The 21,582-nt window shown below is 37.4% G+C and overlaps 1 protein-coding gene across 1 annotated transcript in view; it reads right to left on the bottom strand.

Annotated features, from left to right (window-relative positions):
* adamts6 (ADAM metallopeptidase with thrombospondin type 1 motif, 6) overlaps window positions 1-21,582 on the bottom strand; it is a 70,819-nt gene that overhangs the window by 34,724 nt on the left and 14,513 nt on the right. Inside the window, exons 9-12 of the mRNA XM_057320476.1 lie at window positions 17,077-17,182; window positions 12,507-12,653; window positions 8,236-8,377; window positions 812-919 (exon numbers count right to left, since the gene is read on the bottom strand). Of these exons, the coding sequence (XP_057176459.1) occupies window positions 812-919; window positions 8,236-8,377; window positions 12,507-12,653; window positions 17,077-17,182 (503 nt within the window). The remainder of the gene's footprint in view (window positions 1-811; window positions 920-8,235; window positions 8,378-12,506; window positions 12,654-17,076; window positions 17,183-21,582) is intronic.

The raw sequence follows: 21,582 nt of genomic DNA, 5'->3' as shown, positions 1-21,582 counted from the left end.
TGATTCTCATTATCTGGTGTAATGAGGGAGCGCCAGGACCACAGAGCAGGGCCGAGTGCCACACCCAGATCCATTCCTCTTCCATAATCTATCAGGAGTCATTTTCCCACTGCTTGGGATGCCAGGCTGGCATTTCATAACCTAATGTTTGCATAACACCAAACAAATTTGGAATGGAAGGAACATTTAAGGCTGAAGTGTGTAATTTTCAGCATCATTTGTGCCACATGGAATCTGGTTTTGGGTTTCTGACTCAATGATCTGGTTACAGTGGTTAAAGGGAAAGTTCACCCCAAAATGAAAATTCTTTCATCATTTATTTACCCTCATGTCATTCAAAACCTGTTCTGCAGAACACAAAATAAGATATTTTGAAGAACGTTAGTAACGAAACAGCATTGGACCCCATTGACTTCTATTGTATGGACACATTTTTGAGACATTTCTCAGAATATCTTCTTTTGCGCTCCACAGAAGAGAGAGTTATATACTGGTTTTAAACGACATGAGGGTGAATAAATGATGACAGCAGTTTTATTTTACAGTGAATTATCCCTTCTCTGGAAAAGATTACCAGTGAATGTAATGTTTGGTTGTTGGTTCAAAAGATTTATGCCAAATTTATGGTGGTTACTTTTGTAATTTTAGAGCTTGACAGCTCTATATGAAAACAAATGGCTAGGAAAATCTTCCACTGAAGAAAGTAACTTGATGACAAAAATGTCATTTTTTGATGTACTGTCTCTTTAAGCTGGAAGAAAGTATGACACGTTTCTGTTTTAATTATTTCTGTTGTGCCGGATTGACTCACCCCTTTTTCAATGCTGCTGGTCTGACACAAGGTTCCTTCTGCCGCTGGGATACTGTTGGTGACACAGCGATTACTTTTGCTAAGGCACCAGAGCTCTCTACACACTTCCTAGGAAAGAAGGCAAAAGCAAGTTGATCAGAATATATCAATTTCCAATTGATACCAAAGAAACATACAGTAATAAGTTTTTAAGAGACAGTACACAGTAATCATTGCAAGCGTATAGCGCTAAGGATCCAAAATCGTATACATTTTAAAATCGCCCAGTTGCATCTTTTTACGTTTGGTCTATTTTTTGGGATGAAACTGTCAAGATATATTACAAATGTGTTAGAATTAGCAGATGAACTTTGGGTACAAGAATGTATCAAAGATATGCTTTTCACATGCTGTGAATGAATCTTGAGGTCTGAAGATACTGTATAATGCTTTCCATACATCATTTCCCTTTTAAGTTCCTTTTAAAGCCTAAACTTCACGGGATTTACAGGACAGCGAAGTGCCCCAATGAAAAAGAGTTATGATCGGGAGCACTGCCGCTGACCCAGGGTCAGTAAATAAAACTCAGCTGGCCAGTCCATCCAGATTAAATAAAGCGGCAAACTGGCACTCTCAGGTTGCTGGAAGCCTGGTTTTAATAAGGTTTCCTGCTGGCTCGCTCTAAATCCCTGAGCTGAGAAGGTCAGAGGGGAGGATTGACCAACGGTTCCCTGACGTGCACTGACCGGTTTAAACTGAGTGTGCGGGGTAGAGATAAAAACTCCGCTAAGACCAAAGTAATCACGGCTATCAAATTGTTTTTACAACATGCACAATTTCTGGTTTTGTGGGCTTTATAGGTCAATGGTCTGAAGATGATGATTAGGCCTATGCCAACATGAGACGATTTTTTTTAGATTTGCTGCTATTCTGCTTATATGGAATAGATGGAAGAACTAGAGTGTTGCCAGGGAGTTACTATGCAGTTGCTATGGTGTTCTGGATGGTTGCTAGGGTCATGATACAGAAAAGGTGCTGAGTGGTTGCTTTTTTGGCACAAGTAACAAAACACCCCCCTACAAGACTGGGTGGTCCCTAGATATAGCAGTGGTCTCATTTTTAATGTCTATGTGTCATACATGTCTGAAGTGCAAACTGTGCAGAACAAATGGCAAGTTTATTGATTTGGGGTGAGATAAAAAGTATAAGCAATAAGAGCGATTCTATACCTTTCAGCTATAAGCTTTCATAATAGTTTAAAGGAGTAGTTCTCGCCCTCTTGGCATTTTAAACCTGTATGATTTTCTTTCTTCTGCGAAACACAATAGAAGATATTTTGAAGAATGTTGGTAACCAAAAACCGTCGGTCCCCATTGACTTCAATTGTAAGCACCGTACATAAAATTGCATGTCAGCATCATAGTTGCCATGGTTACGGATCCATATTTTCACAAATACTCTATAACTCGAGTCAGTCCACAAGGCTGTAAAGAAAGTGTGGAAAAACAGTTCCCTTGTTCCATGCTGAATATCTGTAATAAACTTATAAATTCAAGAGTGGTTCTACAAACAACAGGATCAAGTCTAAAGCCCTCCACATCCTTTCCAGTAACTAAATCTAAACATCATTAAATCTAAATGAGAAGCTCTAAAGCAGAGAGTTTAATATTGATTTAGAAATAGATTTTCACCCCTTTATTCCTGAAGACCAGCATCGCTGCTTTTTCATGAGGAATGAGGGTAAAATCCCACTTCACAGTTTGGGATTTATATGACAGCATTCCATGAAGTATTGGAGTTGTTCTGGTGGCAAGAAGTGGACTTACTCTTTATTAGGTCTTTGATATTAATATGTATTTTTAGATTTCAAAGTTTTCGTCCTGTGTTTATTTCTCGGTAATATTTTTCCAAACCAAATTCATTTGGTGTGGTTATAATTCTCCGTAGGCATGTCTTAAACGGATAGCTGGGCGAAAAAATACGATTGTCAGAATCCGCTACCACTACACGCTGTATTAAATTCTAGCCAAGGGAATGTGAGACTTTCTTTACATGACCGTCTTCCATTCTGATCTATACCACAGTCATGAGCTTATGAGAGAAATTACAGGGTTCTCTTTTTGGCCTGTCGGATATATCTCTCAATGAAACAAAAGAAGCCTGTAATCTCGGGTAATTTCATTCTTTTTTGGTGCAGAAAGCGAAGCCACACATTTGCACTAAGCGGTGCGCCGTCTCTTATTGTTTATTAATTTTCCTGGCTTCATTCAAGCGCCGTGTCAGTTTATTTGTTTACGTTTGTTATTTTTTGGGGGAATATCATTATCGTTTCCAAAAAGTCTGGGGATTCGGCGGGTGAAAGAACAAACCTCAAGTATGGGCTTAGTCTGCTTGACAAAGCTCATCTCAGGTGCCCATGACACAATGATCTGAAATAACAGCATCATTTACAGCATCACGTGTTGTACTGTATAGGAAACGCCCAAGGTAAACTTAATATATTTATACATGTCCAAATGAGACTCAACTGCAGGTTTTTTGCACACAGCTCCATAAATTACAAGGTTCTTCAGTTCTAATGTTTCCTACAGAACAAATCATGTTTGGACTCTTTAGAGATAAAAATAAGTGCTCGACCTTCAGCTTCACATCTCCTCAGCGGTCCAAACCAGCTTCTGAATGTTATTAAAACATATCCCTGAATTAGAGCGTATTAAACTATAATTATATCATAAGTAGGCTATCCGCTCATATGTTGACATGAAATACAATTAATGAGCTATAACGTTAGTCGGGACAGCGTACAACTGTTATTTAGTTCTTGGAAGAATTTGATTGCAAACTTGGTGTCATGTAAAAATCTGAAATCAAACGTTTGACACATTGTTGAGCTCTCTTCTGAAGCTCTAGAGGAGATTTTCTTAAGCCCTTATGTTTTTTTTAGTTCAATTTAAGTATAGTTTTTGATTTTTGGTAACATTTTTTGATATTTAAAATACAGCTCTGTTGAGCGAGATTTTTGACCAATGAGATTTCAAATTCCTATTTATTGTAACTTCATGTAAAACAAATTCTTCTAAGAAAAGCAATGAATAAATTCCAATACACATCTCTTCCTATAGGTACGGTCGAGCACTTCGTAACCTGGCATTTCTTGTACTATTGTTGCCTCCTTAAGATTTATCGCTTTAATGTTCCTCAGTTTTGTAAGTCGCTTTTTTCAAAAAAATATTACATTCTTAAATGTAAATGTTCTTCAACAATTGTCTTTTGGCGTTCGACAGAAGAAACTCATTCAGGTTTGGTATGAGTTAGAAAATAACTGGGTACACTGTTTGAGCGGTTTTATTTACCCAAAAATGTGAAAATTCTAGGGCAATTCCATGCAAATGTCAACATTACCATTAAAAAGGTTTTTACTACTGATAGGTCAGATAGGAACATTTGGTGGTTAAAATACCCATAATCAGGTAGGTGCCGCTTTCCAAATTGTCACATCCATAACAGTCCATATTCCTCATTAATAGACACATGAAAGTATTTTATGCTCTATGAAGAGCCATTCCTTCTCCATTAGTGGAGTATTATTGTTTCTAGTTAGTGCGTTTTAAATCGCAGAAATCCTACAAAGTCATCTCGACATGCGTCTTTTTAGTCACATTCGTAACGCATGATTTTTTTATCTCTTTTAAAACAGAAAACTCATGCATAGACAGATATTTTTCTGATGTCTGGACGACATCAACAGGGGTTTAGTAAAATATAAACTGATGATTCAATATATTGGCAATAAATACATTCACTGAGAGTTCATATGTGACCCTGGACAACAAAACCAGTCTTATGGGTCAATTTTTCGAAATTGAGAATTTTACATAATCTGAAAGCTGAATAAATAAACTCTATAGATATATGAGTTGTTAGAATAGGACAATATCTGGCTGAGATACAACCGTTTAAAACTCTGGAATCTGAGAGCGCAAAAAAATCAAAATATTGAGAAAATTGCCTTTGAAGTTGTTAATCAGGGGCACTGTGGCAGACCATCCACTCACAAAAAGAAAGTTTTGATATATTTAAGGTAGGAAATTTACAAAATATCTTCATGGAACATGATCTTTACTTAATATCCTAATGATTTTTGGCATAAAAGAAAAAACGATAATTTTGACCCACACAATCAAGGCCGGACTTACCATTGGCCTTGACTGGGCTCCAGCCCAGGGGCCCCGCCCTTCAGGGGGCCCGTTTGCTGTCGTTAATTTGATTTGTTTAGTTATATGCCAGTCATTTTATTTTTCATTTAAACTTTGTGCATTGGCCTACCAATGTTCAATAGCACTACCTTATGTAAGGAACGATGTCGTTTAATTGGCTAATCGTTCCGTCAGTCATGTTGGCGTTTCCTGATTGGTCATATGTGGATTCTATCCGTTACGTTTACCGCAGTTGAAACCTGTCTGCTCATTAAGACGCTTGATCTAATGGCTGACAAGCGCAATCGCAGTGCCGCACTTAAAGAAAACCAAAAACTGAGAGACAAGAACGCGAAAGAACAGCATTTAGGAAATAATGATTCTTTACACCCATGGCACCACACCTTGATCTTTAGGCAGAGAATCCACAGCATACCTGTCACCATCTCCCGCCAGGCCGCCACCCTCCGGTTTTATTTCAGTTATTTCTCCTTTGAAACTCGCGGACCGACGTGGCTGGCACCCGCCTTTGGTAGGCGAAGTTGAACGGTAGCCGAAGTAGAGTAGAGAGGATTCACATCCCCGCGAAAAACTTTCTCTTATTACACCGCTAAAAGATTCCACTCCGCGTTTTCCATTTGACGCTCGCGCCTCACAGTCTGTGTCCGCTCACTGAAGACGACAGATTGTTTCATCGACAGGCAGATGCAGTAGAGTCTACTAGCTGTTGTTGTTATTACACTTTCTTTGCTTTTACAAAAAACGTGTTATGAAAAGTGTTGTGTTCTGCAGACATCTCTGAATAAAAACAGGTAATATAGAGTTTATTTCTAATATTTCCCGTTCTGTGGCCATAAGCGGTTCTTGTAAATAATACGCAAACACTGTTAAATCCATCCATGTAAATAAAAAATGAAAACATTCTGCTAACTAATAAACAAAGTTAAAACAACCGAACTACGGGACGCGTGAAGGGACAAACTGCGTTTAGATAGTTATTTCATTTCTGACGTTGAGATCTCTGGCAAAATGTAAATGCTAAATTAAGATGATACCTTGCAGATATACCATTCATGGATTCATGGCCTGTGAGCTGCATTAAACTGTCTCTTAGATTTACATTTAAGAATTTGACATTAAAATGATGTTATGTTAGTCATAAAGTAATTAAAACGATTTATAACAGAGGGGTGCCCTATTTGCCCTGCACAACCTCAGTTAACTAGACTTTACAAAACTATGGACCCATCTCATTATTATGAAACTATTTAAGCCATAATAAGACGTTTCATCTCATTATATGAATACAATTTTAATGTGCATTTCAAACTCATAGATCTGTCATATGCTTTACTGATGGAATTGCAATAGAATACTAATATATTTTTAACACTTTACACCGTTGCATTTGTTAACATTAGTTAAGCATTAGATTACATGTCTGCATTTGTTAATCTTTATTTTCAGTATTTACTAATATTTTTAAAAACATGCACCTGAACTAACATGAACAATTGTATTTGGCATTAACTAACAATAAACAAGATTAATAAATGCTGACAACTGTATTGCTCATTGTTGGTTTCATGTTAATGCAGGTGTTCTCAAATTTTAGATCCAAGACGTATAATCTCTCAACATCCTCGAGAAATACAGGGAGAACACACACATTTGTTCCTTTTTAGTAGTTTTCTTATTATGGATCAATAAATTTAATTTTAAAATACATAATGGTAGGGCTGTATGATTATGTCAAAAACTATACAATATCAAGGGGACTAATAATGTTGATTATTAATGTTGATTGGATTTTACATTTAAGTATGTTTGAAACTTCCTACACGCTATAAACGCACCACTTGTGGCTCCCACTGTCAAAACAAGCATTATAAACGTGTAAACCAATGAACACGTGTTATTGTTAGTCATTGGAGAGAAAAAACATTTACTAATGCTAACAAACACATGATTTTAAATAGTACGGGGGCCCCGAAAACAACTCAAGCCCAGGTGCCCCCACCCTCCTAAGTCCGGCCCTGCACACAATGTATTTTTGTCTTTTACTAAAAATGTTCCCGTGCTACTTAAGACTGGTTTTGTGATCCAGGGTCACATATGTCACGTCCATTACGCTGGAATAGCTCTTGCAATACTTTATTTCAGTAGTCCACTTTAGTCATTATACCAATGGGTAACTTTGCTCGTCATTAGTGGACTGTCTGCTTTATATCTTGTCCCCCAACAGACTATTCACTATGAGTAACCTTGAAAACAAATATGAACTTATTCTAATCCTAACCTAATACGAATTAGTTGAGTTGCAAAGTATTAACGATTAGTTGCAATTAATCGCATTCAGAATAAAAGTTTTTGTTTACATAATATATGTCTGTGTACTGTGCCTATTAATTTTGTATTTATAAACACATACACATTTGTATATATACCATATTGAGGAAATATTTACATGTAATTATTTATATTTACCAATCATTTATTTTGATTTAATATAAATGTTTATGAATTTGTATATTTTTCTTATATATATCCATGTATGTTTGTATAAATAAAAAATGAAAATGCACAGTACACAGTCATATACGTATTATAGACCGTTTCATCATCGGACGCGCGCGCCAGGACTGCAGTTAACTTCCGGTCTGTGTTTGGCTAGTGTCTAATAATATAACTATTTATATTTTATTTATGTTCATATTAATTTATATTATTATTTTATATATGTAATAATTATATTAAATAACCGATTTGTTGAATTTTGTTTTATGTTTATTTTATTAAATAATCCATTTGATGAATGGGTCCTGTAGTTTTGCCGCATTTAAAGACACCATATGGTACATTGACATCTAGTGGTTGAGCTGGGTATCTCAGTCTAAATTCAAAATATTGGAGAGATAAGTTTAGCCAAGTAACCGTTCTTCTCGGTTTCTTCTGCTTGTTCTCAGAAATAATCTACAGGCACTCTATTGTTTGTGAATGTGTACCGGAAGTGAAGTGCAGCCCACGAACACGCACATGCGCAGTAATGCTTGTTTATGTTGTCGCTTTGAAACCGTCTATATAAACACACTTTTATTCTCTCTTTTGACATTGTTTGACAGCCCTAAAAATTATAGTTAGTAAAAGTCTTAAGTGGACTGTCAAAGTAAAGTATAACCAAAATCTTTGTAGACTGTGCCACCAAAAGTCCTTGATGCTTGATAGTACAGTAAGTAACAGCTTTCTTACCCCATACTTGCACTGACGGGAGGAGGCACCATACTGAAAACGACACTGTTCATCTGCATCGTACACCTGCCCTGGAGCCACCGTAGGGTACAGGAAGTCTCGTTTCAGAGGTTCATTGTCCAGACACGTTCCCCGACCTGAGCTGTCAAAAAAACAAACCTTCAATGGGATTGGCTTCTCAATACCGGGCTTTCCCTTCTGTCCACATCTTCAAAAAATTCACATGAAGACAAAAGATCACATGAACACAAGTAGGAAGCATCATTTTTTTCCCATGAATGGAAATCAGAGCACCAGGAACGCTGAAAAATACAGAAAGCAAGATGAGGGATGAATCATGAATGACAAACAGCAACTGTAACACAGAGATTTGGACTTATATGCTCTGGTGCTCATATGGAAACATTTGAAGAGCCAATAAAATGACGAAAAGAAGTAAAGCAGCGTAAAAAGGTACCGTGGGTCACACGTCCGGTCAAGTGTTGTGTTTAGAAATATGAAGTCTCCTGAGAAAAAAAACGACTCAAAGTACAAGAATGAAGCCAAAGACACCAGCCAGTACATATTCTGTTGGACTGGGTGTATTCTGGGTTCAGAAGTTCTTATTTATTCTCAGCGTTCCTGTTACGGATGCATTTCCCCCCTCCTGGCGAGCCGGCGTTGGCGAGAGATACGTCCGCACAGCTAATTATTATCCCGCTTGCTTTTCTAGCGGCACGCCAAGGAATACGCTTCCCTCTGAGGGAGCAGTGGGCTCGCTAACAACATAAACGCTAACATTTCATACTGCCGGAGAGCGGGCGGCTCTATTCTAACATCTGGCACAGCATTTGTATGATTCCTAGGTTGTTTAAAACCTGTATATGAGTCTGTTTTCTGTGAAACACAAATGAAGATATTTTATGAAATGTCTCAGTGGTTTTGTGTCCATACAATGGAAGTCAATGGGGGGGTCAATGTTGTTAAGTTACCAACATTCTACAAAATATATTTTTTTATGTGTTCTGCAAAAGAAGTAAAGTAATACAGCGTTTAAAATATGACATGAGGGTGAATACAAACTTTTAGTAAACGCTGTAAAATATGGGATAAGAGAACAGGCTTTTGAGTTGGCAAACCCCTATGGTGGAAAACATATCTAAACATAGTTCAAGAAAAAACCTCTTCGTATGTATCTGGTTTCCGTTGAGCTAGAGGAAGTATTAGCTGAAAGAGGGATCTCTTGCTTCCCACTGCTATATTGGAAGTCTAATCTAATTAAAAACTAAACCAAATACATTGGAAAGGAAAGAAACACATGAGCTCTTGCCTGGGGGGTAACCAATGTTGTATTTGGTTTCATCCGTTCAATTATCTATTTTTTCCCATGTTGTTTGGTGGAATAATCCTCTCACCGGGGAGCAAGACAAGTCTGAAAATGTCCCCTTGTACTCCAATACACAAACAAAGACTTTACTGTTTATTTCTTTAGAGAAAGGCAGAAATGGTCACTTTTAAAAAACGGACATGTTTATTTGACGTTTCAACTACACTTCCTCGGGTAAACTCATTACAGCGAGCAGATATCCCAGCAAAAAGAGAAGAACGTTTGCGAGTAATTATTTACAATTGTGCACAAAAACAAACGGTTGAAAAGTTGAAAAGGAAAGCTGCCAATTTGTCCTATAAAACCTAATAAGTGGCCATGATAATTCGAACTTTTATTTTCTTTTATTTCTAAATAAAATAAATTGGTAAATTGGTTTATATAATAATTGTATTTTTTTTGCAGTATTTACCAAAATAATTCAAACAAATGTCTATAATGTGTTGTTGTTATCCATTGATCATTAATTTGGTAACTCTGCAGATGTCCTATGAAACTTAATATGTGGCCATGTTAATTCAAACGTTTATTTTATTTTATATAAATAAAATAAATTGGTAGATTATTTTATTGTATTATTATTTATTTATTTGTGTGTGTGTGCGTGCGTGCGTTTGTTTATTTTATTTTATTTTTCTCAATATATTGAAAGATTGATATTACAAATGTTTATGATGTGTTGTTATCCCTTGAGTTTATTTGGGAACTCTGTAGATACATAATACCTATATTTACTTATCAACCAAACAATGTGGCCAGTCTGATATATCAATCAAGGAATAATAAAGCTTATAAACATTTTTCTTTAATGAAAAGTCCACGTTCACCATCAAGTGAACTAAAATAAGTCTGACTCTTCAGCCAGAGCTGTTCACTGGCGTGGAAAGATCTATCCACACGTCCAAAATCTGCGAGATGGGGGATGTTGTAGTAACAGGCTAGCATTATCATCGCAGCGCCGTTTTACTGCCAAAGATTACATCAAGCTGAGATTTTCGAAGGTTCATTATTGATGAATTGCTCTGCTATAGGCAAATCCAAAAAAGGAAGGTTAGTATTCAACCTCAATCTGAAATGGTCACAGATGACACGGTGTGATTATACAACAGGGAGTTCATCCCGAATCAACGGAGTAGTGTTCCTTTGTGTTTGTGTGGGAAGTTGGCACACGATGATACGGCGTCTGATGCCAGCGATAGCTGTGATGTTAATCTTCTTCCATGAGGTCATTCACCAGGAAAACTTTTCGACGGCCATGGCAACCGCTATTCTTTCCTTTCGCCTTACGTTAGGCTAACACTTCACAGACTAGCCCGGTACTGTTCGTTGGTCTCGTTTCGTCGTGAACGGACTGGTAAGTTCTAGTCATGAATGTAAATGAATTGTTTGGTGGCATTATACTGTGATGAAAATAAAATCATTAAATCAAAATTGTGCCATAATTTTTGTCACACCTTAATTTTTTTAATAAAATAGTACCAATATCTGACAGATATCGAAGAAATAGATTTCATAAAATATTGTTTATGTTTGTGTGACAACTTCAGATTATGCAAACTGCAAAATAAAAGTATGATTAATTGTTCATCCAATCAGAAGCTTTCTGCTTGTCAAACCTTTCACCCATTCACAGGGAAGTCCATATATGGAAAACAGGAAGCAGGCAGTGGGCGTGAAAGCGAAACACCATATTTAGCAGTTGTCAGTTAGTTTTCCGCATAAGAACAATTTATTTAACTTGAGATGTTTTGCCAACATTTAAAGGCGCAGTTCTTGATTAACAGCGGCCACTAGCGTTGTATTATAGATTTGCAATGAATCGCTCAGTCCAAACACGACGGTGGCCACCATAGTACAAAAAGACGTCGTTCTCATGTTGACGCAGGGAAGAGATCATGCGGGCATTAGAAAGACTGTAGAAAGAGCGATGTCTTATTTATTACATAAAATAAAAGGTTTGTGGATTTTAAGTTTATAAAGAAGGATAAAAGTCAGGCAGGAGCTAGGACCTGCGTTAATATTATAAAGACATTCCAGCAGAGACGCTAAGACCCGCGGTACTAAGGTTTTTAGCAGATATGTACTCACAGATATCTATGGAGATACTTTCCAGCAGAGAGTCGTTGGAGAGAAAGATCGTCTTAAAATCACCCCCGAGAAGGTTGCTTTGATTCGGATCAGTATGTGACCAAGATATGTTGTTGTTGTAATATTAGCTGTGTGACGGAGCAGTTTTGAGCGTCATTGTTTATCTGGAACCGCTTTAATATTGTACTCGTCCAGCTACTGGAGAGAGAGAGAGCGAGAGCACACTGGAGCTGAAACTGGAGAGCGAGCGAGAGCGCATTTTACTCTTTTACTCAATGATGAATAAACTTTCAGTTAATCCGCGGGTCACATGCGTTCCGCACCGGAGAGCACGATACGTACGGATCACGGATAATCCCGCGATCCGTTTCACCACGATACCACAGCGGAGAGGAAGAGGAAACGCGCGTTGTAGAGTTGTTTGTCCGTTTAGGGCTGCTGTACAAAACATGGCGGCGAATTCAATGTGTGTAGACCCGCTCTGTATGTAGATATAAACAGCTTATTCTAAGGTATTAGAAACATAACGGTTCATTACGTAAGGTCTTTATACACCGCTGAAGAAATAGTTTTGTATATTAGTATATTACATTTCTGTCAATAGATCCTCCTAAAAATGCCGTATTGTTCCTTTAAATCATGAAACTAAATGTTTGGTGGGCTGAACCATACTCAACAATACAACACATTAAACGCCCTCGTCTCCATTTATCAAATCCCTTACTAAGGTGCATAATATTAATTTCGTTTGGCTAGTAAAAGCGAAAGAGTTCAAAACACAAATAATGGTGATTCTTCAGACGCTCTTTTCACTTACTCCAGAAAGCTGGTGATGTAGTCTTTGCTGCAGGCCGACCAGGAGAAGGGGTTGGTGTTGGCTGTGATGTGGGCCGCCATCAGCTTGGCTGTTTCGTGACCTTTAGTTCCGCAGGAGTTTCCAATCCCATCGTGGTTCATCCCAAAACTGTCAGACAAATGGCAGAACGTGAGCTTCAATCACACATTTCGTGAATAAGATCTGCCACCTGGCACACAAGCAACAAACATGCTTTCACGCCAGTGACGCCAGTGACCTAGGTTTAAGGGGTGGGGTTAGGGGAGGAGCTTCAGCACAGCATTTTTCTAATAATCATACGTTTTTGTACGATTCACATCGTACGAATTGATACGAAATTAGCCACCTCGTAAAATAGTTACGAATTCCAATGAGTTCAGGCTGGAGTTTTAGAAAGAAGGTGTTTCTTCAACTACGGCCACTTTTGGACCAGTGGACTTAAGTATACACCCAATTCTATTTTCTACCCCTTCGCCTACCCCCTCGCCTCTTGCCCCTTGAAACAAAGTGGCAAGGGGAAGGTTTACACATTTTCCGCTAAGAAATGGACACTACTACTACACTGGTATACGTCATCATACGTCGTTGCTAGCTCCTAACGTTACGTCAGAGGACATGCGCCGATGCACCGGGTATATGACATAAACATATCTTTTCTAATATCATGCAATCAGTGCTGTCCGCTAGCAAACTTTAGCGATTTTTTTTGCAAACGTTAAAAGAACGTCACTGTAAATACAAACACAAGGTTGAATGTAATTTGAATGTAATTTAATTGTCATGAAAAATCCTTATTAATGGCAAAAATGACTTACATTTGGGTCTGCTTGCTCGAGTGAGCAGCTATGTTGGAAATTTCTCGTAGCCCTTCGTTTGAAGTGAGGTCCCAAAAAATCTTCGTTTGAAGGGCTATCTGGCCCTTCCCCTTACCCCTACCCCTCCAACCAAAAGAGAATTGAGACACCCCTACCCCTTCACGTGAACGCGCCAAACAGAGGGGTAGGGGAAAGTGTAGGGGTAAGGGGTAGAATTGGGATTGGGCCTTTATTCTCTCCTCAAATAGTTTTCACACCCTCACAATAATGTTTTTTTTGTTGTTGTTGTATAATGTGTCATTACAGCACTTAAACATGTTTATCACAGTTTATAATTTAAAATATTTGTATGGTGAATTTAAGATATCCTTCATCACGTGGTGGAAATGACAATAGTGGAATGAATAAACAATTTTAGAATTAAATGCCACCTTTGAATCCTTTGTATTGATCTGATCATTTTTTCTATTTTTATTTTACCTATTATTGTGTACACTTTTGTATAATTAAATTATTAGGATTTTTATGACTAATTATTATATTTTTATAATGGGTTTTTGAATAGTCGAAGACCAAAAGTCTAGATCAACAAGTTTTAATGTGACCTTATTTTAAAGCTCCAATCTGTAACTTTATCGGCTAAAAAACAACAACAGTTCTTCATCTAAAAATATCTGTTGTGTTCGCAATGTCTTGCCTTACCACGATTCACATCAGTAAGCTTATAATAATGATTTATTAGTTTAGCTGTCATGTACGATTTCGCAGTTAGACATCATTTGAACTCAACTCTTAACCTGCAATTTGATGTTCCAGGGATGTCGAATCGGAGGCAAAAGATAGAGATAGCATTTTAAATCTCTACGACAGGAAAGTGCCTGGAGAAACAGCAGGGGCGGAAGATGTCTCTTTCAGCCGAGCTGTGAGAAGGAGAAGCTCTTTCAGGTTTGGTAACAGCTGTGTACTAAAGAGGACAACAGGTCAAAGGCCAGAGGCTGTCTGGAGCTCTTGAGAAACGAGAAAGTTCTAATCACCACCCTGATCCTGACCTGTCAATCCATAATGACACGTCTGAACAGACCTCAATCGGAGAGTCATCTCCTAATGAACCTGGCCTTCTATTCCCCTTCCTCAAAACCGCTTTTATCTGCTCACGGGCCATTGGTCTACAAGACTGCCGGAGCATTTAGCCGCATTCCTTGCCGGCTACTCCACAAATACATCACTCGAGTGTTCCCTTCGCATATCTGTCTGGACACTGCATGAAAACTCGGATCGCTTTACGCCTGGACCTCAAAGCTTACTACTTTGCCGGGGTCCGAAAGCAGAAATCAGCCTTTAATGCATAAAACACACCCCCACCACATCACACAATTCCTCTGTGTTTTTGTAAGACGCGCATTTATGACATTTCACTCCGCTCTCAATATAAATCAGCACGGGAGAAACCTGCAGCGCTTTTTCTATGCTTCCCCACGAGACATAGCGGCTATTTTTACAACCGCAGCGTAACAGAAGCAGACTTGAGACGTAATAGAGGAAATCTCGCATAACTTAACCGAACGGCTATGCAGACCGATAGATCACGGTTATTTTTCTTCAGGATAGTTTTTCATTTGTACAGAGTGTCATTCATGTTGAGTCGCGTGTATGGGCGGTCAATGATGTGCATTTTATGACCCCTTCAGGGATATGTGGGTGATTCTTTAATAAGGCAAACTTTTGGCTTGTTTTTAAAGGAATGATTATAACAACTTTATCTTTTTTGAAGAATGTTCCTTTTTATTTTAGAAGGTAACGTATAATCAGGGCCGGCCCAAGCCTTTACGGGGCCCTAAGCAGAATTTTATTTGGGGGTCCCACTGTGACCCCAATACAATCGAGTATTGTCAATGTTTGATTATTTGCACGCACACTTTAAACCTTGCACACCCAATTCTATTAGTTGTAGCTGTGTTTGGGATGTAGGAATGTCATAAAAACAAAAACACATAAACCATGCAAGGTGTATTGTGATTGTCAAAACATTTGATAATTTCATGACTTTCAATTTTAGGTGAACTGTCCCTTTAAATTTCGAGCACATAACATACAAAACTTGTGGAATTTATTGTTCAATGCATTTAACTATTTGCAAAGATTCTATTTTAAAAATCATTTTAATCTTCATTTTATTTTAACCACAACCTATAAAACACCCCTTTAAAGCCACACCCCCCTTGACGATGATTTAATCCCCTTTTTATTTTTTTATTTAGTTTATTAATGGTTGATAACCATTAAATTAATTTACAATATGCACACAATTATTCTCAACCTTATCCCAAATAAAACGCTAAATTAACAGATAATTATAAATTACACGAATCACGTAAATTACATATTTTTTATCTAAATCAGCATTTTGTTGTTTGCATCAACGAATACTGTCAGATGTTCAACATTTCTATCGTTAAACACTAAACAGTTGTCAAATAGTTAATGTTTTAGTCACTGTCGTGTGTTGCAAAGCACTCTTTTAACTTGAAAACTGAAGCGTCTTGCTGAACAGCTAAAGACGTGACAGTAGCTCAGTCTTCTTTAATTTGATTGGTCACTGCTCGGCTTTGTAACCAGTAATTCCCGCCTCCTTTCATTTGATTGGCCACCTCACTTATTTTGATATTGCAATGTTGCGTTTAGTCAGTAATTTCACAAATTTTGACACACACCTCAGAAAAAATAGTGGGCACGGCCCTACGTGAGAAAATGGATGTGTGTCGTGAATATATCACAAAAAAAGCTGTAATTTCGTGTGATCTTGGGGGCCCCTAGTGGCGACGAGGCCCTAAGCAGCCGCTTAGTTCGCTTATAGGGAGGGCCGGCTCTGCGTATAATATGGACCTTTCTCTATTTTGGGGATTGTTCTCCATCCAGAATCCAAAGAAATTTTTTTAAATTATATTTTCAAAAAGCTTTGAGACAAATGGAGACATTCTGAAGCTTGTCCATGCAAAAGTCGCTGTTGTGGTGGTCTCTTACAGGCCCGAGTCAACAAGTTTACAGTGTCTATATGACTCAGGTCCATTCTTTAATGTATGGTAGCATTTAAACAACGCTGTTTATGACAAAAAAATGGAACTAAAACCTTTTTTAAACAACAACTGCATTTTAGGGCCTAAAACACAAACTTTTAAAAATGGGTTTAAAAAAGTGCTACATTTTTAAAACCATAAACCACAAATATGTGAATTTGTGAAAACAGGAATGTCAAACGCATATGTATTATGTGTTAAGTCAATTGGCATGCGCGAGTACTTGACAACCAAAACAGAAAAAGTACAGGACTGTATTTTGGTGCTTTATAGTCCTGGGTCCATTCCAGACAAAATCACTTAAAGTTTCTGCCATTTTGATCGTTTGTGTTCAAGATTCTGAACAAGAATGTACTGTATATGTGTGCAGGTTAATAGTGTTGTTTTTTGCAAAAACGAAATCTCCAACAACTGGCCTGGCATACATAATGCATCCTTTTTAGTCATCCTTTTAGTTTCCACGAATCCGTCAGAATACACAATACAAGTTGCTTTGAATGAACATCAAAAGATTGAATGGACGCATGTTTAAATCCCTAACCTTATAGTATGAGCAATGCCTCTATTAAATTGGATCAAATTTGGCCTTAGTTCGGCCTGCAATTGTAAAGTGTCATGCACACACAAAGGCAGAAAGAGACCTCACCTGTACTGTATACTTACTTGTGTCCGATCTCATGAGCAATAGTGAAGGCAGAACCGAGGCCTATATCTTCATTTATACTGCAGCTTCTCTCTGGCTCACACATCCCCGCTACGGACGCCAAACCTGGCCACACACACACACACACACACATGCAAGATCAGGTCAAGGTGTAGTAGCCTACCTTTATATTGCGTCACCATTTAAAAAGAATATTTTTCGCATAAACCACTAAACTCTAAAGAAAAGTTTTGTTTTAAATCATTATGGGGACGTCAGTATTGCCGGCTAGACGATGAAATAAAAAACAACTCGTAACTGGAAAATGTCTAGACAAGGGGGTGAGATTTATAAATCTACCTCTGGTAACAGGGGACCACCTACTAATGCAAGCCAGAGCTCGAGTTCAAGAAAACATCTCACTTTGCACCCCTAAATATATAGTTGTTTTCATTCTTCAAGCTTTCAAAGTTGCAAAAAGGGAAACGGAATCATGAAAAAAGGTTCAAAATGTTCTCTTAGATAAGAATTTGTAGCATGTAAGAACAAGAGCGACATATTAATAGGGAAAAAATATTTACTACGGACAATATTGGCAGTATTCGTGTTTCTAAAATACTTGTGTTTTTTCTTTGAATTATTTGTATTTATTGTCTATTTATATACTATTTCCTTTATTTATAATAATAACCTCAGAGGCAACACTGGCCCAGAGCATAATTCAACCAAAAAATGACACGAAAAATGCATATTTTACAGTCAGTTGTTTTGAATATGCATTTTGGGTGGTGGGGGTGAAAAATGACTCTTTCTTTGTGAAGACGGAAAGAGAAAGATAGAGTGTTCAGTCTGACTGAAGTGGAGTTCAACCAGCTGCTTCTGTTGGGGAGGGGGGTCTCTTGAAGCTATGAAATGGAGAAAAAAAGCTTTTCCAAAATCCAGGTGTCTCTGGGTTCTTTGTTTCGCCTCTGTCCAGCCTGGGAGAGGGAAGCAATTCTCACCAGATTACATCTGTTGGTGTGTGGTGGGGGCACAACACAAAACCCTTGAGCTAAATGCTTCGACTACCATCCTAGATCTGAAGCCTGCTCTGTGCTCCGCATGGATCAAACTTTGGATTACTTTTGCCCCCGTGAGTCCGTAGTTCAGCAATAAACCCTTAAAAAGGTCTAAAAGTGCCCTCCCGGTGGGCCAAATGTTATTATTAAAAATATGGACGAGTATAAAAATTCCAACGGTGGTTAGTGATGGTGCTGTTTGGGACTCCAATAAGGACCTTCTGGCTTCTTCATCTTCCATATCCAGAGGCCCCATACATGAGCGGACACGCAAATCAACGGCTAATACGACACCAACTAGAGTCAAAAAGAGTCAAAAACATTCTGACTCGACACTCATTGGAGGAGCTTGTTTTCCTATGTCGAGGGTCACGTCGGTTTTATCCGCACTTCGCGATTACTCGGTGACCCCTCAGAGGGCAACACGCTGACCCGAGACCGCGATGAACCCTCTGGGTTAGTGGGGGGTGTTGAGGTGGAGATGGAGGTGGAGAAAGAGGAGGGGGCAGCAAGGAAGCAGAGCAGATGCCAGGGCAATTAAAGGGACCCTGGGAATGTGACGAATGCGGTCAATCTGTCAAACCACCCCTGGAGTCACAATATTACTTCTAAGATATACGGTTCAGCCCTGGGGGGGATGGCTCAGATAAGATGAGGCTTTGACACTCCCTGCAGTCTATTTAGGGGGGAAATACTCACAATTTATTTTTCCTCGGTTATCTTGACTTTCTTAAAGGGGCAGTGCACCACAAATTCAAATACTGTCAATATTTAGTCAGCCTCATGTTAAGGTATGACTTTCTTCTGTGGAGCATTTTTCTGTATATTAAAAGAATAATGATTAGAGACGTAAAGCTCCAAAAGCAAAATAAAAGTATTTAATACTGATATAACAGTGAAGTTCTGAAGCCATATGATAGTTTGCTTGAGGAACACAGTGAAATAAAAGTTATTGAATAATATTCTTTCCCTTCTTGGAGTTGCAAACACCTGAGACCAGACCATTGAATGAGTAAGTTGAACTCAAGAATCGGATCAGTCTGATTTGTGTCAATCGAATGCCAGTCTGATTTATGAACTGGCTGTAGTGCAGTCATTGGTTTTAGAGGATTTACAATATATAAATACTTTTATTCTTCAAAATTTTAAACATCATATAAGTTTTCTCAAAATATTATACAGTATTAGTCTTCTCTCACATACTGTTATAGATTTTAAAATATTTACTTATATATTCTGTAATATATTATATAGTCTTCTTCTCTTATATATTCTGTAATATACTGTGTAGTCTTCTTCTCTTACGGGCTCTGTTATATATTGTGTAGTCTTCTCTTATAGGCTCTGTAATATACTGTGTAGTCTTCTTCTCTTATAGGCTCTGTAATATACTGTGTAGTCTTCTTCTCTTATAGGCTCTGTAATATATTGTGTATAGTCTTCTTCGCTTATATATTCTGTAATATATTATATAGTCTTCTTCTCTTATAGGCTCTGTGATATATTGTGTAGTCTTCTTCTCTTATAGGCTCTGTAATATATTGTGTAGTCTTCTTCTCTTATATATTCTGTAATATATTATATAGTCTTCTTCTCTTATAGGCTCTGTGATATATTGTGTAGTCTTCTTCTCTTATATACTCTGTAATATACTGTGTAGTCTTCTTCTCTTATATATTCTGTAATATACTGTGTAGTCTTCTTCTCTTATGGGCTCTGTCATATACTGTGTAGTCTTCTTCTCTTATAGGCTCTGTAATATATTGTGTAGTCTTCTTCTCTTATATATTCTGTAATATATTGTGTAGTCTTCTTCTCTTATAGGCTCTGTCATATACTGTGTAGTCTTCTTCTCTTATAGGCTCTGTAATATATTGTGTAGTCTTCTTCTCTTATATGCTCTGTCATATACTGTGTAGTCTTCTTCTCTTATAGGCTCTGTAATATATTGTGTAGTCTTCTTCTCTTATATATTCTGTAATATATTATATAGTCTTCTTCTCTTATAGGCTCTGTGATATATTGTGTAGTCTTCTTCTCTTATATACTCTGTAATATATTGTGTAGTCTTCTTCTCTTATATATTCTGTAATATATTGTGTAGTCTTCTTCTCTTATAGGCTCTGTCATATACTGTGTAGTCTTCTTCTCTTATAGGCTCTGTAATATATTGTGTAGTCTTCTTCTCTTATATGCTCTGTCATATACTGTGTAGTCTTCTTCTCTTATAGGCTCTGTAATATATTGTGTAGTCTTCTTCTCTTATATATTCTGTAATATATTGTGTAGTCTTCTTCTCTTATAGGCTCTGTCATATACTGTGTAGTCTTCTTCTCTTATAGGCTCTGTAATATATTGTGTAGTCTTCTTCTCTTATATATTCTGTAATATATTGTGTAGTCTTCTTCTCTTATAGGCTCTGTCATATACTGTGTAGTCTTCTTCTCTTATAGGCTCTGTAATATATTGTGTAGTCTTCTTCTCTTATATATTCTGTAATATATTGTGTAGTCTTCTTCTCTTATAGGCTCTGTCATATACTGTGTAGTCTTCTTCTCTTATAGGCTCTGTAATATATTGTGTAGTCTTCTTCTCTTATGGGCTCTGTCATATACTGTGTAGTCTTCTTCTCTTATAGGCTCTGTAATATATTGTGTAGTCTTCTTCTCTTATATATTCTGTAATATATTATATAGTCTTCTTCTCTTATAGGCTCTGTGATATATTGTGTAGTCTTCTTCTCTTATATACTCTGTAATATATTGTGTAGTCTTCTTCTCTTATATATTCTGTAATATATTGTGTAGTCTTCTTCTCTTATAGGCTCTGTCATATACTGTGTAGTCTTCTCTTATATACTCTTTTACGGTCTTCTTATACTTATACTTATACTTACTTATACTCTGTTAAATATACTGTATTGCATAGTATGTGTCTCTTAAATACTCTTTTATATATTGTATAGTCTGCTTCTCTTATATAATTGGTTATACATGTGGTGATCCTGCCTGTGAAAACAAGCCAAAATTCATTTTTGTGATCATGCTACATACACTATACGGACGAAAGTATCAGGACACCCTCTTCTAATGAAGGTTTGACTAATTTGGTCATTTCCGTGAGCACACATTTTAATGCTACAGCATATAATGATATTCTAGAGAATTGTGTACTTCTTATTTTATAGCAAGAGTTTGGACAGGACTCTTGTCTGTTCCAACATGACAATGCTCCTGTGCACAAAGCAAGATTAAAAAAAAAGATTGATTCAGTCTAGTGTGGAAGAACTTGACTGATCTGCATAAGGTTCAGGCCTGAATTCAACTGCACAAGAAAATGCCATTCCAACACTGTTATAACTAAACTGGATTTTTTTAAATATGGTATTGTATGATATAGCATTAATATTTATTTGTTTGGATTTACTGGAATAGATAAACATATTTAATAGAACGTGGACGCCCCAGT

This window comes from Triplophysa rosa, linkage group LG22 (assembly GCF_024868665.1).
Source record: "Triplophysa rosa linkage group LG22, Trosa_1v2, whole genome shotgun sequence".
Taxonomy (NCBI): Eukaryota; Metazoa; Chordata; class Actinopteri; order Cypriniformes; family Nemacheilidae; genus Triplophysa; species Triplophysa rosa.
Note: the sequence above shows the minus strand (reverse complement) of the source record. Positions and strands in the feature narration are given on the sequence as shown.